Consider the following 16334-nt stretch of genomic DNA (forward strand, 5'->3'; position numbering starts at 1 on the left):
AGGTCAAAATCAAAAATCTTCTGACAGCAATTTATAGAGCAGAATATTTTGTGCTTGATTGATTTATTTATTTTTTGAGGCAGGGTCTCACTCTGTCGCCCAGTCCAGAGTGCAGTGGTGCAACTGCAGTACACTGCAACCTCCACCTCCCGGGTTCAAGTGATTTTCCTGCCTCAGCCTCCCAAGTAGCTGGGATTACAGGTGCCCGCCATCATACACAGTTAATTTTTGTATTTTTAGTGGAGTTGGGGTTTTATCACGTTGGTCAAGCTGGTCTTGAACTCCTGACCTCAGGTGATCCGCTCATCTTGGCCTCCCAAGTGAGCCACTGTGCCTGGCCTATTTCATTTCTTTGTATAAATTTTTATCTAAGTAGGCTGCCGGCTGAGCGGAGCGGAGGCACCGCCGGGCGGAGGGCCCACGCGGGCTCAGCTTTCCGGGTCGACAGTGGTGACTGTAGCCCAGCCTGCCGGGGAGCCGTTGGTTTTCCGAGTCGCTGTCTTCCAGGCTCCGTCAGTGGTCGGCATGGCACATGGGAAAAGAGCAGGACTTTGACTTTGTAGGTAGAAATCGACGAGAACTTGCCCACCAGAAAAATATGAAGAAACCCCAGGAAATTAGCAAGGGAAAAAGAAAAGAGGATAGCTTGACTACCTCTCAGAGAAAGCAGAGGGACTCTGAGATCATGCAACAAAAGCAGAAGGCAGCTAAGGAGAAGTCTATGCAGACCGGAGAAAAATGATGACTGGCTATCTGGAAAGCCTGGGTGCTACTGCCGACTGGGTGCATCATAAGCTCTAAGGTCAAGACTTTGTAGAGTGGACTGTCATTAAACATGTTTTATCTTATCCTTTAAAAACTATTTTGAACTTCACCTTTCAGTTTGACTTAGTGCAGTGTTTTAGAAACAGTCCTCAAAGAATAAAACACTACATGCATGTGGCGTATTGGTGAACATGATTTTTATTAGTTAACATTTATATATAATTTATTAGGTAATATGGTCAAATAATAGGATCTCTCATATAATAACGATTCTTTGTCATAAAAAAAAAATTTTTATCTGAGTATATAGGAGAAAAATACATTATTAATAAAGACAATATCTGTAAAGTAGCACTGTAGCGAGAAATAAGTATATATGCAAATACTACTTATAAATACCTTAAAATAGATGGGAGCCATATCACCCACTTCCTTGGGGACAGGAATACATTCATAAACCATGTGATACTGTTTCTTCAAGCTCATATTAGTTTCTAAAAAGATGCAGTCCAATCCTTTATCTTCAAACATCTTTACCAGTGATTTTCTGAACATCTAAAACAAAAGAACTAGGTAAAAAAAAAACACTTATAGGAGATTCCAAATAAAGCATTTTCAGGAGAATTGAAATATGAAAACCTTAATTTAAAAGTACAACAAATCCCTTTAAGGTGAAAAATAAACATTAATACTGAACTCTGTAATGTTACAGTTGCTTTACTTTCTAAATCTATAAAATTTCACATATTTAAGCAAAATTTTTTAAAAAACTGAAGCCCATTATATATATATTATAGTTTCAATAAAATGAGAGAAAGAAGAGATAAAAATCAAATTTCAGTGGTAAAATATGCAGAACTGACAGAACAATTACAGGGAAACATCCATAAGCCAAAAGAGGTACTCTGCACAGGTGGGCATCCTTACACTCAGAAATACGAAGAGAATCCACTTCCGACTGTCTTCCTGTGCTTACAGCGTCTGCTTTTCTTGGTTCCCTGGCTACTGACCCATCACTAACAACTTTGTATATTCAGGTAGTCCTCTATTTTCACAAATAATGCAATCCTATAAAGTATATGAAATCCAAATATAACAAAGTTGAAAAGTAATAGGGTTTTCTCTCCCCAAGGAACTAAGCATTATTATACAACTATATACAAGGATACACACACATATAATCAGCGCGTGCGTGTGTGTGTATGTATTTCACACTCCTAGGCTTAAGGGGCAGCTGTTTGTAGAGGGTGGCTGAATGGAGCTGAGTGGTCCAGGATGACCACATACATTCACATGACACCCTTTGGAGTACAGGATGGAGCTAGGGATTGAAAATAAGGGGCCGGGCGCGGTGGCTCACGCCTATCATCCCAGCACTTTGGAAGGCCGAGGTGGGTGGATCACAAGGTCAAGAGATTGAGACCATCCTGGTCAACATGGTGAAATGCTGTTTCTACTAAAAATACAAAAATTAGCTGGGCATGGTGGCGTGCGTCTGTAGTCCCAGCTACTCGGGAGGCTGAGGCAGAAGAATTGCTTGAACCCAGAGGTGGAGGTTGCGGTGAGCCGAGATCGCGCCATTGCGCTCCAGCCTGGGTAACAAGAGTGAAACTTCGTCTCAAAAAAAAAAAGGAAAAGAAGGGGAGCAGGCTGAAGGCTGGGTGCCAGAGCCCAGCTCTGCGCATACCACCATGTCTTACTGTGAACCTCTCAAAGTGTCTAAGAATTCTGATAGGCGCGGTGGCTAATGCCAGTAATCCTTGCACTTTGGGAGGCCAAGGCAGATTGGTCACCTGAGGTCAGGAGTTTAAGAACAAGGTGTCTAAGAATTCTAAATTAAAGCTGGCCTTGTAAGATGTTGTGAAAGTATATTTAAGTAGGAAGATAAAATGTATTTTATTTAGATTTATCAGCTTGATTTATAACTTTTTAATATTTTGTTTAAACATTTTTGTTTTGAGGTAATTACGGATCACGTATATTTATAAGAAATAATACAGAAATATCTGAGTACCCTTTACTCACTTTCTCCCGAAGGTAACATCTTATAAAACTATGCTATAATATCACAACCAGGATACTGACATTGACATGGTCAAGATTAAGAGCAATTCCAACACCATCCAGAAAGATCTCTACTGTTACCAGTTTACTACTACTCCTTTTATTTTTAGAGATGTGGTTATGCTATGCTGCCCAGGCTATCTACAGGTGCGATCACAGCACGCTACAACCTCATACGCAGGCCCAAACAATCCTCCCCCATTAGCCACCTGAGTAGCTGGGACTAAAGGGGCACACCACCATGGTCAGCTCCTGTTACTCTTATAGTCACAGTCATTCCACACCCTACCCAGTCCCATTCCCCCTTCTTCTGCCTTCTCCTTTAATGTGTTCCTGATTTAATTTTGACATTTCAACAACGTTACCTAAATAGAACCATGTAATCTTTTGAGGTAGGCTTTGTTTTTTCTTCAACTTTTACTTTAAGTTCAAGGGTACATGTGCAGGATGTGTATGTTTGTTACAAAGTGTGCCATGGTGGTTTGCTGCACAGATCCTCCCATTACCTAGGTATTAAGCCTAGCATCCATCAGTTATTCTTCCTGATGCTCTCCCTCCTCCCACCCACGACCCACCGACAGGCTCCAGTGTGTCTTGTTCCCCAGTGCCATGTATCCAGGTGTTCTCAACATTTAGCTCCCATTTATAAGTGAGAACACGTGGTATTTGGTTTTCTCTTCTGGAATTAACTTGCTGAGGATAATGGCTTCCAGCTCCATCCATGTCCCTGCAAAGGACATGATCTCATTCCTTTTTATGGCTGCATAGTATTCCATGGTGCACACGCACCACATTTTCTTTATCCAATCTATCATTTATGGGCATTTAGGTTGTTCAGTTCTCAATGTAAACAAGTGTGCTTTTCAGGGTCTATTTAGTACCACATTTCCACGTATTTGTGCTTTCTGTTGTTGACTTTCCTGTTCAAATTGGACCCTAAGCACATTACTGAAGTGCCATCTGGTGTTCATTAGCACAGGCTGTGATGTGATGTGATGTGTCTTATGGAGAGAATAAGCTTTAGATAAGCTTCCTTCAAGCAGTCTTGAATCTTTGATTCTGAGAGTTTTTATCATAAATGCGTATGAATTTCATCAAATGTTTTTTCCTTATTGACTGATACGATCATGGTGAATTATACTGGTTTATTCTCAAAATTGAACCACTCTTACATACTTGGTATAAGCCCCACTTGGACATAGTGCGTGATTGTTTTTATTATAGAGTTTACTGCCAAACTCTATTTGTTAACATTTTGTTAATAATTTTTACAGCTCTATTCACAAGGGATATTGAGCCGTATGTGATTTAACTGTCTTGCAGTATGAGGATAACACTAACTTATGGTATCGGCATAATACCAACTCCCAATGCAAATGAACTGGAAAGTGTTCCTTCCTCAAGAGATGATATAAAATTGGTGTCAATTCTTTAAAAGTCTTATAAAATTCTCCAGTGAAACCATCTGGGTTTGGAGATTTGGTTTTTTAGAAGTTTTCCATTTTGAACTTTACTTCTTTATCAGTTAAAAGATTGTTCAAATTGTCTCTTTCATACTGAGTGTGTTGTAATTCAAGGAACTGGTCTGTTGTCAAACTTACTTGGAGTTGCTCATATCATTCCCTTGTTACTTTTGATGACTGAAAAATTTGTGATACTGTTGCCTTTCTGATACTGCTAACTTGTTTTTTCTCTTTTTTTTTCTTTGTTGGTCTTGCTGGAAGTTTGTTAATTTACCTTTTTTAAAACACCAGCTATTGTTTCACCAATTTTCTATTCTCAATGTCACTGATTTCTGCTCTTAGCTTTATATTTCTGTTATTCTGCTTGCTTTGGATTTACTCTGCTCTTCTTTTTCTAGGTTCTTGAGGTGAAGGTTTTTCCTCTTTTCTATCTTAAGTATTTAGTGCTATAAATTTCTCCCTCGGTACTCCCTTAGCTGTGCTTCATAAATCTTAACATTTTTAACTTTATTGTAATTCAATTTGATTATTATTTTTTAACTTTCCCCTGAAACTTCTTTTTGAGTTTGACTGAAGTGTATTATTTAATTTCCAAGTATGTGAAAATTTTTCTATTATCTTTCTGTTATTAATTTCTAGTTTGATTCCACTGTGGTCAGAGAATGCACTCTGTATGATCTCAATTGTTTTAAATTTCTTGAGGTTAGTTCTGTGGCAAGATATAATTTATTTTGATACAGGCTCAGAGAAAAATAAATTTTCTAATATTGTTGAGTGATGTTTTATACAAATATTGATTAGATCTTTCTGACTGATGGTTAAAGTAGGCTGACTAATGGCCCCCCAAAGAAATCCGGGTCCTGTTCTCAAGAACCTGGCAAAAGAGACTTTTCAAATATAATTAAGAATCTTGAGATAGGAAGATTATCCTGAATTACCTGGGTATATCTTAAATGTAATTAAAAGCTGCCTTATAAGAGGGAGGCAGAGGAAGTGTTGACTGAAGAAGAGAAGGCAATATGATGATAGAAGCAGAGACTGAAATGATGCAGCCCCAAGCCAAGAAATGCTGGCAGCCCCAGAAACTGGAGAGGTAAGGAATAGATTCTCTCCCAGGGTCTCCAGGAGCAACCAGTCCAGCTGATACCTTGATTTTAGACCCATACCATAAGACTCATTTGGAATCTGACCTCCAGGCAGTAAGAAAACACACTTCCACAATTTTACAGCACAAATTCTGTGATAATTTGTTACAGAAACCATAGGAAACTAGTGCAATGGGGTTTTTAAGTTCTTTTATATCCTTGATGATTTTCAGTCTGGTTGTTCTATCAACTGTTGAGAAGGGTGGGGCACTGACGTCTCTAACAATAATTATGAATTTGTCATCTTCTCCTTTCAGCTCTGTCAGTTTTGGTTTTACACATTCTGTGCCTCAGTGTTGGGGCACACGCATTTAGGACTGCTATGTCGTCTTGGTGGATTGGCCCTTCCATCATTATGCAATGTCCCTCTCTTCTTTGGCAATTTCCTCTGCTGTAAAGTCAACTTTATCTGGCATAAATATAGCCACTCCTGCTTTCTTTTGATTAATGGCTGCATAACAGATATTTTTCCATCCTTTTATATTATTCTACCTGTGATATTATTACATCTGAAGTGAGTTCTTGGAGACAGCATATAGTTGAGTTATAAAATCCCATCTACCAAACTATCTTTTAACTGATATGTTTATACTGCTTATTGATACAGTAGAGATATTCTATTTTTATTTTTTTGTTTTCTGTTGGTTTTCTCTATTGTTTTTCTGGTTCCTTTCCCCTGCCTTCCTGTGGTTACTTGAACATTTTTAGAATTCCATTTTCATTTATCAGTAGTGTTTTCCAGCCTGTCAATTTGTATAGTTTTTAAAGCGGTTCTAAGTGTTGCTCTAAAGGCATTACACATACATACATATATATTTAATCACTGTCTACTAAGGCCATTTTACCAATGCAAATAAAATACAGAAACCTTATTCCCTTTATGTCCTTTTACTCTCCCAGACTTAGAATATAATTGTCTTAAATACTTTCTCTACCTACACTTGGAAACACATCAAACACCAGGCGCAGTGGCCCATACCTATAATCCCAGCACTTTGGGAGGCCAAGGCAGGTGGATCACTGAGGTCAGGAGTTCAAGACCAGCCTGGCCAACATGGTGAAACCCCATCTCTACTAAAAATACAAAAATTAGCCAGGCATGGTGATGCATGCCTGTAGTGCCAGCTACTCAGGAAGCTAAGGCACAAGAGTTGCTTGAACCCAGGGGGCAGGGCTTGCAGTGAGCCAAGATCACACCACTGCACTCCAGCCTGGGTGACAGAATAAGACTCCATCTCAAAAAAAGTTTCGGGGGGCTGCCAGCATTTCTTGGCTAGTGGCTACATCATTTCAGTCTCCGCTTCTGTCATCGTATTGGTTTGTCCTCTTCTTTAGTCAAAACTTCTTTCCTCCTTTTTGATTTTCCAGGATTTTTTTTCTTTTATCATTTCTGTTTAAAGAACTACTTCCTTTAGCTATTCTTTTAGGATATCTCTGCTGATGACAATTTCCCTTTGTTTTCCATCACCTAACAATGTCTTGATTATGATCCCTATTCCTGAAGGATATTTTCAGTAGAAATGAAATTCTTGCTTGACAGTTACTTTCTTTCAGCACCTGAGAAATGTGCTACTTCCTTCTGGACTCCATGGTTTCTAGTGAGAAATACACTGTCGTTCAAACTGTATTTTCCTTCTAGTACTTGTTTGCGTTTTCCTAATTACCTGTTGAAGCATTTTTACAAGGGCTGCTTTAAAATCTCTGTCAGATTATTAGAACATCTTGTTATCTTTGTGTTGGTATCTATCAATTACCTTTTTCATCCAAGTTGAGACTGTCTTTACAACAAGTAACTTTCAATTGAAATCTGGACATTTTGAGAATTAAGACACTGGATCTTATTTAAATTTTCTGCTTTTTAAGGCTTTTCCTAATAGTGCTCCATCAGAAGAAAGAGGGATATTACCTCATTACTGCCATATGGGAATAGAAGTTCTGGTTCCCAACTTGGCCTCAGTTGACACTCAAAAACGGAAGAGGCTACTAATTGCTGCTGGGTAGCAGAGGGGAGTTCTAGGTTCCCATGAGGCTCCACTGACACCACCCTGACTGGGAGGAGGAGGCAGGCCTCTTGTCTCCTTCCCACGTGGTTTCCACTCCTCATTACCTTCACTTGCCTGGTGTTATGTGCACACACAAAAAGACTAAAAAACAGAATCAAATAGGAAAGTATACAAATGTGGTATTATGACAGCTTTTCAGATTGTCTCTCTTTTGTTACTTGTTACTATGCTTATAAACTTTTATTTATTTAAAAAAACTTTACAGTTACTTATTTCAATATCTGGTCCTAGAGTGAGAAGATAACCGTATATACTAGAAAAAAGGAAAATCGTTACCAGAGTGGAACTATATATTTGTAACTCAAAGTCTTTTAAAGAAGATGTACATAGAAAGCAATAGCAACAACAATAAAAGGTTAAATAATCTAAAAATTACCTCACAAACATCCTTACTGCACGCTTGTTCACACCCCCTTTCTGGCTTAATTATTGGATGAGTGTTCTAGATTTTATCTAGAGAATAGTGAAGAAGACAGCCTCAAAATGTTATGAATTATGAGCAAAAACGGAAAAAATACTAAATTAGTGTTGCAACAATAGTTCTGTATTATAAAATATATAAACCTCACACTAATAGCTTCAATACACACACATTTAAGTGCTTCTCGCTTTCTCTTTTTTCTCTCTCTGTATAGACACACACACACATAAAAGATTTTAATTTAAAAATAGGAGTTTAATGAAATAACTTGTTTGATCAACTCTACCAAAAGCATGACGTTCTCCATATTCAATAACAAATACACGATATAAAAATATTCATTATTTAAAAGTTATGCAACTAAACAACAGAAAAAGTATTTGTAGCTCCCTATCATAAGACAAATCAAAACCATTTCATACTGCACAGAGATACAGAGTTCCTAGTATTTGTAGCTCCCTATCATAAGACAAATCAAAACCATTTCATACTGCACAGAGATACAGAGTTCCTAGTATTTGTAGCTCCCTATCATAAGACAAATCAAAACCATTTCATATTGCACAGAGATACAGAGTTCCTAGTATTTGTAGCTCCCTATCATAAGACAAATCAAAACCATTTCATATCGCACAGAGATACAGAGTTCCTAGTATTTGTAGCTCCCTATCATAAGACAAATCAAAACCATTTCATATTGCACAGAGATACAGAGTTCCTACGTTACTGAGATGACAAAACATTCCCATATTCCTAGTAAAAAGCACTTCATTCTGTGGGTAACCCCTACTTTCCACATGTCCCACCTGTCATTATTCACCTAACTGTCCGTTCCTCATTTAGTCAGTGCATCCAGACTACAATGTCTTATAATCAGTTTAAGGAAACTATACTGCAGAATGGTGCAGGTCCTTTTGTATCACCACAGTATAAAAAAAATCAAGCACATATGAAATATAATTTTGACATTAAAATTAAAGTACTCCTTACAACTATTAATGCTATATAGGATGGATTTTGGAATATTAATGCTAATATTCAGTCAAGTTTTTAAAATATAACACGTCTAAATATAAAGTTAACAAGTTATCCCAAGGTAAACGTTATGAGACAGAGCAGAACACACTTATCTCTACTCTCTCCACAGAGTAACACCTCAAAAATAAATTAAAACAATTATTTAAAAGGCATACTTGAATAAAGGAAATCAGAGAAGACAGAATAACAAATCTGATCACTCTATAAGAGCTGACTCATATGCTAGAAAGTTTGCTAATACCTTGAGGAGGAGAAAGAAGGTTAGCCGGGATAGCAAAGATACCCATGCTACACTGCAGATACTTCAAAAGGCTCAGGAGCTGGTAGCACCAAGTACTTATGGAAGTAGAGGTGGAGGTGTGGCTAAAAACAGATGACTTAGAGGAAAGCCTATTAACATGCCGTATCACCTCCTTGTCATCAGAAAACTAAAGGATTATCCTCTGGAAAAGGTAAAACAAGGTATCTGAGCTAGAAAACCAGACACAGTTGAGAGTTTACAGTCTGAAAACAGGGATGTTATCAGAAAGGTTACGTAATGTCCATCCAGTGTTCACCACTCTGCCACCTCCAGCCTTCTTCCCCCATTCAGCTCCCAGAACACTGGCAAGCAGACTCAGACGGCAGAAGATGGAGATGGCAGAGAGAGTCTTTTCTGAAGATCTGACCGGCCCCAAGAAAAAGATGTAAAGGTATGAACATTAGCTATTTCCTAACGAAATGGCCCCACATATCTCTCCACACTGAAATTCACTGTACATAAGCATCAGTGACTCTCCTTTTTCCCCACTCTACCAATTTGGGATTTCTTTTTTTTTTTTTTTTTTTTTAATTTTTTATTGGATTTTAGGTTTTGGGGTACATGAACAGAGCATTGATAATAGACTGGATGGGATTTCTTTTTTAATGGGCTTACAGTATTTGACTACAGCATATGTTCAAGAAAATTTATAAAAATGGTAACAATACATTTAGAGGGAACCAAGTTTCACTACATATGTAACAAAACAAGCTATTTGGATCTTATCTGAAATCTGTGATTACTCAAGTATGCTATGCTAAATCATCTTTGCATTTTCTGTTAAATAGGAAACCTAAAATTTCATTTAAATATGACTAGATAATGGTGATTTTTAAAACCACTTGCAAGAAATGGCTCCTGCATTACAACATTTGGCAACAGCATTTTGCAGAAGTCGAATCTTTTTTTAATATATTCAATAAAAGAGGTGAATAATCGAAGATATTCACTAGGGTAGAATTAGTTTGACCTGTTGTACATATTGGAAAGTAAAATAACAACATCGGCAAACTGTACTTCTCCAAGGCAGGATTCAGATGTTTCATTAGTTCGCTAACCTACAACAATTTATAACTTCTAACAATTATTTTCCTTTCTCACAAAAGAGGAGCTATAACACCATTATTTGCATAAAACAATTTGGCTTTTCCTCTATTTTTCCATTTTCCATAATGCATTTGGTTTCCAAAATCTGCTAAACTGTAATGTAAACTATACTAGAAATGCATCGTGTATTTATGAGAATTAATGAACTGCCTGATCTCTTCATTTCTTACCGCACCTAAAGTATTATATTCATGTATTCGGTATCTGCTACACTGAATAAAAATCTTCCTCCACTTAAACTGTTTTCATCAAGCAGCTTAATTTCTTGTAGAAATATAAAACATACACACTGCATTCCTAACATTACTTAAAATACTTTTGGCACTGCATTTTGCTCTAAGTTAAATCAGTTTTTATATGTGCAAATTTTTAAAAGGCATCCTGGAAACATTCTAAAATAATTCTAAAAACTGAATTTCCATACTTTCTACCTTAAATTACCCATTGGCATCGGCACCCACTACTAAGAAAACCCAAACTTTCACTCAAAAACACTTACATTCTTACTTTCGCTTAGTTGAAGATGCAATAAAACAATCTACCCTTTTAACTTTAACAGCGTAAACTTTAAAATTACAAGGTGTTCAAGACTAAATTTCATTAAATGCCATCAAAACATCTCTTCTTTTAACATACCTATCAGTATGGTGTAAAGACTAGTCATCTCTTGTACAGCGCTAACTTACAGTTTTCATATTTCCGAATTAAAGCTCCCCATGGCCCCTATTCAGCTATCTGGCATTAGAAAATAAAGAGTTTTCTTCCTTTCTTTCCTGTTCATTATTAGGTCTTAAATAATTCAGCAACAATTTCACCCATGTTGTGCCTTTCACTCTCTTAAAGCCAGCCACAAAAACAAGTCCCTGAATCCAAAAGCTAGGCCAGATTATGAAGGAAAAAGAGCAGAAATTAAAGCCAGTAACAAAATCACCAAAAAAACAGAGCAGCAGAGAAGACTAATTCTGTTACAGGAAAATACGGCAACCGCTAAATATAAACCTCTGACTCCTAAAATTTCTTCTCATTAGCTGAAAATGTCTTTCCTTTTAGCTGCAATTTATTGGCTTACTATGGTAAGAATGATTCTTTCATGCTGCAAAAGAAGTGTTGAAATATTAGACCAATTTTTTAAGTAAAAATAAGTATTACTTTGTCACAGTTTATTTCATAGACAAAAGGTCTCAAAATCTTGATAAGGGAAACAAAATGATGGAAACATCATAATCCACAGATATACACAACTGTGACAACACACGTTTAAGTTCAGAAACTGAAATCATTAAATGTATTCCAAAGGTATTAAAACCTATTGGAATTTATCACAATAATTTACAAAAATTGTTGATGAGTTTTAAAATGATAATGAACATTTATCATGCTGACCTGGATTTCCTCCCAGATGTCCTCATCCAGGAAAGTAGCTGCTCTGTGGTGCTGCAAAGGGACTATCAGGCAGTGCCCCTCAGTCAGAGACTGTACACTGGGTAAACATAAATAAACCTATGAGGAAAACATTCAAAAGGTGAAATGTTATTGCTATTTATTCTCAGTTGTAACAGATGAGCCCCTAGAAGAAAAAAAATGATGAGTATTTAATTAAGAATACTTAAGAATTGTTTTTGTAAATGTTAATATTTTTAAAGCCATCAAGATAGCTCTTCCAAACTGTAAATGTAGAGCACCGATCTCAATTTTCACCATTATATATCAGACAAGGATTAAGATTAGGCAAAGAAGAGCAGAATGAATGATACATTACCCGTAATCTGAAGAAGCTAGATACTTTGAAAACCCTTGAAACAACACAACTTTCACAAAAATAAAAAGACACAGGGCCTGGTAATGGTATTCTAACTGAAGCCTACTTATCAGGCCTTCCTTGTCTGATTAGCTGAGAAAAGAGAATTAACTCAGCTAAGAGGAAGAGGAAATGATCTCAGAATGGCTTTGCTTATTTACATACATATATAACCGCTCTGCTTATTTACATACATGTATAACCTAAAAACTGGTGCTATTTTTCTATTATACACAAACTGTATATCTTTTTTTTTTTGAGACGGAGTTTCGCTCTTGTTACCCAGGCTGGAGTGCAATGGCGTGATCTCGGCTCACCGCAACCTCCGCCTCCTGGATTCAGGCAATTCTCCTGCCTCAGCCTCCTAAGTAGCTGGGATTACAGGCACGCGCCACCATGCCCAGCTAATTTTTTGTATTTTTTTTAGTAGAGACGGGGTTTCACCATGTTGACCAGAATGGTCTCGATCTCTTGACCTCGTGATCCACCCGCCTCGGCCTCCCAAAGTGCTGGGATTACAGGCTTGAGCCACCGCGCCCGGCCGTATATCTTTTAAAAAAGGGTTAATCAGTATGTTTGCAGAGAACAAAAGCATTACAAAGGGCTTTATCTTATTTCTGTTTATATTTTGCTGGGTTTTAGCTAGAAATAGTTTGCATGGCAGACATTATTTAATAGAATAACTCAAATGTTTAAACCTTCGCTGACAACAAAGTAGGAGTAGAGTTGATATCTACCTAAAATTACAGTAAAATCACAACCATGTTCATGAAAAACAGAAAAAGAAATGAAGATTAAGGGCCATGGAAATGTCTGGAGACAACTTACAAGATTTAGAAAATGAAATATTTAAAGACATCACTCAATTTTCTACATAATTACTGAAATAGAGTCAGGTACAAGCGTCAATGATAGGTCAATTAAGGTGCAATAAAATTCATTTTTAAAAGCAGTATAAACATAAAAATCACCTAAAATTGGTATCAAAATCAGTTTTTCTAAATAAAAACAGACACATAAAAAAGAAATCAATACCTAAATAAATTAGAACACACAAAAAAACTTTTTATTTGACAGACAGCAGAGCTACCAATTGAATAATCAATAATTACTGAGGGCCTATTACATGCCAGATAGTGTCGCACATGCTAGGGAATCAATAATGAGCAGGGACACAAATCCCAAGCCATAAGGAGCTTATGGGGTGCTACAGATTGAATGTCTGGGTGCCTCCAAAATACATACATTAAATCCTAACACCCAAGCTGATAATATTTGGAGGCAGGGGAGTTTGGAAGGTGATTAGATCATGAGGACTCTGAATGGGATTGATTTCTTTAAAAAGAGGCCCCAGGTAATGTGCTTGTCACTTCTGCCATGTAAGGACATGGCAATAAGATGGCTATCTGTGAACCAGGCCGTGGGACATCGCCAGACACTGAATCTGCTAGCACTTTGGTCTTGGATTTCCCAGCCTCCAAAACTGGCTTCAATAAATTGTGTTACTGATGAGTAACCCAATCTAAGGTATTTTTTATAGTAGCACAAACTATGAAAGAAGAAAGACAAATAAGCAATGTAAATGTAAAGTAAAATGTATAATATTTCAGATGATGATAAGGGGTACTAAAAAAAATAAAGCAGAAAAAGGTATACATAGTGTCTAGGGAGACGTTAGGAAGCCCCCCTTTGAAGTTATCTGTTAGGGTAACATTTGAGAAGATACGTGAAGGAAGGAAGGATATACACAGAAAGAAGCCCCCAGGCAAAGGGAAAAGCATGTGAGGAGGATGTATACCACGTGTGTTCTCCAGATGGTCAGACAGCCAGTGTGGCTGAGCTGAGAAGATGAGAGGAAGGCTCACAGACAGTGAGGTAAGAGGAAGAATTGGGCCTGTAGGCCTCATAGGTGACGATAAGGATTCCAGCTTTCGTCTGAAAGCCAGGTCTGACTAATGACTTAAAGTCAAAAAGATCACTTGCTACTGTATAGAGAAAGGGCAAAGGAAAAAGGCAGAAAAACCCATTAAAACTATTACAGGAGTCCAGTAAGAGATGATAATGACTTGAGCCAGGGTGGTGGAAATAAAGATTATGAAATGTGGTCAGAACAGGAATATATTTTGAAATACAGTCAACAGAATTTAGAAATGGACAAAAAAAGAGGAAGACTACAGGAGGGTTAGTATTAGCTTAAGATAAGTAAGTGTGGAGACAAGTATTAGACCTTTACTAAGTTTGAAATAAGAAATTTAAAAAGACTCTAGTAACTTAAGGTATGTTATCTGAACGCAATGGAATTAAATGAAAAATCTGTTACAGAAATATCTTTGGAAAACTGCCATGTACTTCTAAATCACCCATGAAATAACAAAAAATTAAAAAGGCAATTAGAAATGAATTTAATCAGCAATAAAACAAAAATACAACATATAAGAATTTGTGCAATGCTGCTATAGCAGAATTTAGAGGGAAAATTATAGGATTAAACATCTATTAAAAGACAAGACAGTTCTCAAATCAATGATGCCAACTGCCACCTTAAGAAACTAGAAAAAGAACAAAAAATAAAATCCAGTGTAAATAGAAGAACAGGGATTTTGACATTTATCTTTTTGTTAAGTATGAAGGAAAAGAGAAGAAAAAGAAGGATAAAAAAATAAAAGAAGCCAAAATTGACACTGATGAATTAGCTACTTCAACAACCTAAAGATATTAGAGACTACGGATATGTGTACATACATGTATGCATACAATAAACAACCATAAATATGTGTATGTACATTTTCCAAACTATAAGTTCCTGAAATCAGCATTCATTTAACTTCTTCCACCTTTTCTCACTGACTCCACTCCTGCCTTCTTTCTGCTCCATCAATGCCAAGCTCATTTCCTCCTCAGGGCGTTTTACTGATGGTCCTTCCTGAAACATTATTCATTCCTATCTTCATGTTACGTGTCCTTCCCATTTTATGTATCTTTACTAAAGATCCTTAGAGAAGCCTTCCAGACTACCGTGTGAAAAAAATACCCCCATCATTTTCTCCCATTTCTTCACTTTACTTGCTTTATGGCAATTAATTCTTTCAAATCAGGGCAATTATAACTTTATTTACTGCCTTACTGCACTATGCATAAGGTCCAAAAGTCCATCTGATTCTTGACTTTTCCCCAGTGACTAATTAGGGTATGGCATATATTAGGTATACAAAAATTATTTACTTAATATAAGAATTAAATCAGTAAGTATTTATTGAAATCAATTACTATTATGTACTACAACCAGGGCTAGATGCTCGGTATACAATGGAGAGCAAGAGTTATCGCTATCTTCACGGAGCTTAAAAACTATTAGGGGAAAGACCCAATAAACAGGTAAAACGAAGAAAGTAACTTCTTCAAGTTATTCTATGAAGAAACAACAAAGCTCTACGAGAAGGTAAGTAAAGGTTAATAAATACGTCTTACCTTAACACCTATTGCAACAATAAGATGCTTGGGAAATTGAGAGCTGTCAAAACAATACAGGCATTTTTCCATTTGTGCAGCAAGACTCCGATGCTCAGCAATAGCTTTTTTCCGCTGGTTCTCTTCCTCTTCACCAAGACGTTCTCTCTCAGCTGCTCTGGAGACAAACATGTCATCCAGGGTATAATAGTCTCCATCTGTTTTTCCCATAAACTGAAAAACCAAAGTAACAGTAATGAAGAGTAGAAGGTAGTGATTAAGATTTCATTGTACTGTGGTATCCTAAATCCCTATCTGTAAGTTCTATGATAAAACTCATACATTTAAAAGAAAAAAAAAACATGATTAATATTTAAGCTTGATCTTCTAGAGTCAATCATCATCATCATCACAGCTAAAGTTGACTCAATATTTACTATATACAATTCTATGTGACTTGTTCATATTTTATACTCCTATGAGGTAGGATCACTATCATTTTCAACTAATAGATGAGCAAACTGAATCACAGAGAGGTTAAGAAACTGTAACTTTAAAAATTCACATATACACTATATATTACATGAAACATTTTTTTTTTTTTAACCACATCTCCAGGTACCTTCTCCATACCTCCCCTAACATGAACTACTGACAGGTTGATGCCTTCAAAATACAAAAACACAAATTTTACTTTCTTATTTTATGTACCTCCTTATAAT

At 36.7% G+C, this 16334-nt stretch overlaps 1 protein-coding gene and 1 pseudogene across 8 annotated transcripts in view; one reads left to right on the forward strand and one right to left on the reverse strand.

Moving 5' to 3' along the window:
- CWF19L2 (CWF19 like cell cycle control factor 2) overlaps positions 1 to 16334 on the reverse strand; it is a 172181-nt gene that overhangs the window by 62343 nt on the left and 93504 nt on the right. For all 7 annotated transcript variants that reach the window (XM_078339371.1, XM_035264427.3, XM_035264426.3 and 4 more), the window contains 3 exons: positions 15634 to 15846; positions 11751 to 11867; positions 1165 to 1320 (listed from right to left, as the gene is read on the reverse strand). In XM_078339371.1, coding sequence (XP_078195497.1) covers positions 1165 to 1320; positions 11751 to 11867; positions 15634 to 15846 — 486 coding nt within the window. The remainder of the gene's footprint in view (positions 1 to 1164; positions 1321 to 11750; positions 11868 to 15633; positions 15847 to 16334) is intronic.
- On the forward strand, positions 387 to 943 carry LOC103796000 (small EDRK-rich factor 1 pseudogene; annotated as a pseudogene). The gene has a single exon (XR_013523002.1). The product of XR_013523002.1 is annotated as a small EDRK-rich factor 1 pseudogene (transcript).

The sequence above is a fragment of the Callithrix jacchus genome, chromosome 10 (assembly GCF_049354715.1).
Source record: "Callithrix jacchus isolate 240 chromosome 10, calJac240_pri, whole genome shotgun sequence".
Classification (NCBI taxonomy): domain Eukaryota; kingdom Metazoa; phylum Chordata; class Mammalia; order Primates; family Cebidae; genus Callithrix; species Callithrix jacchus.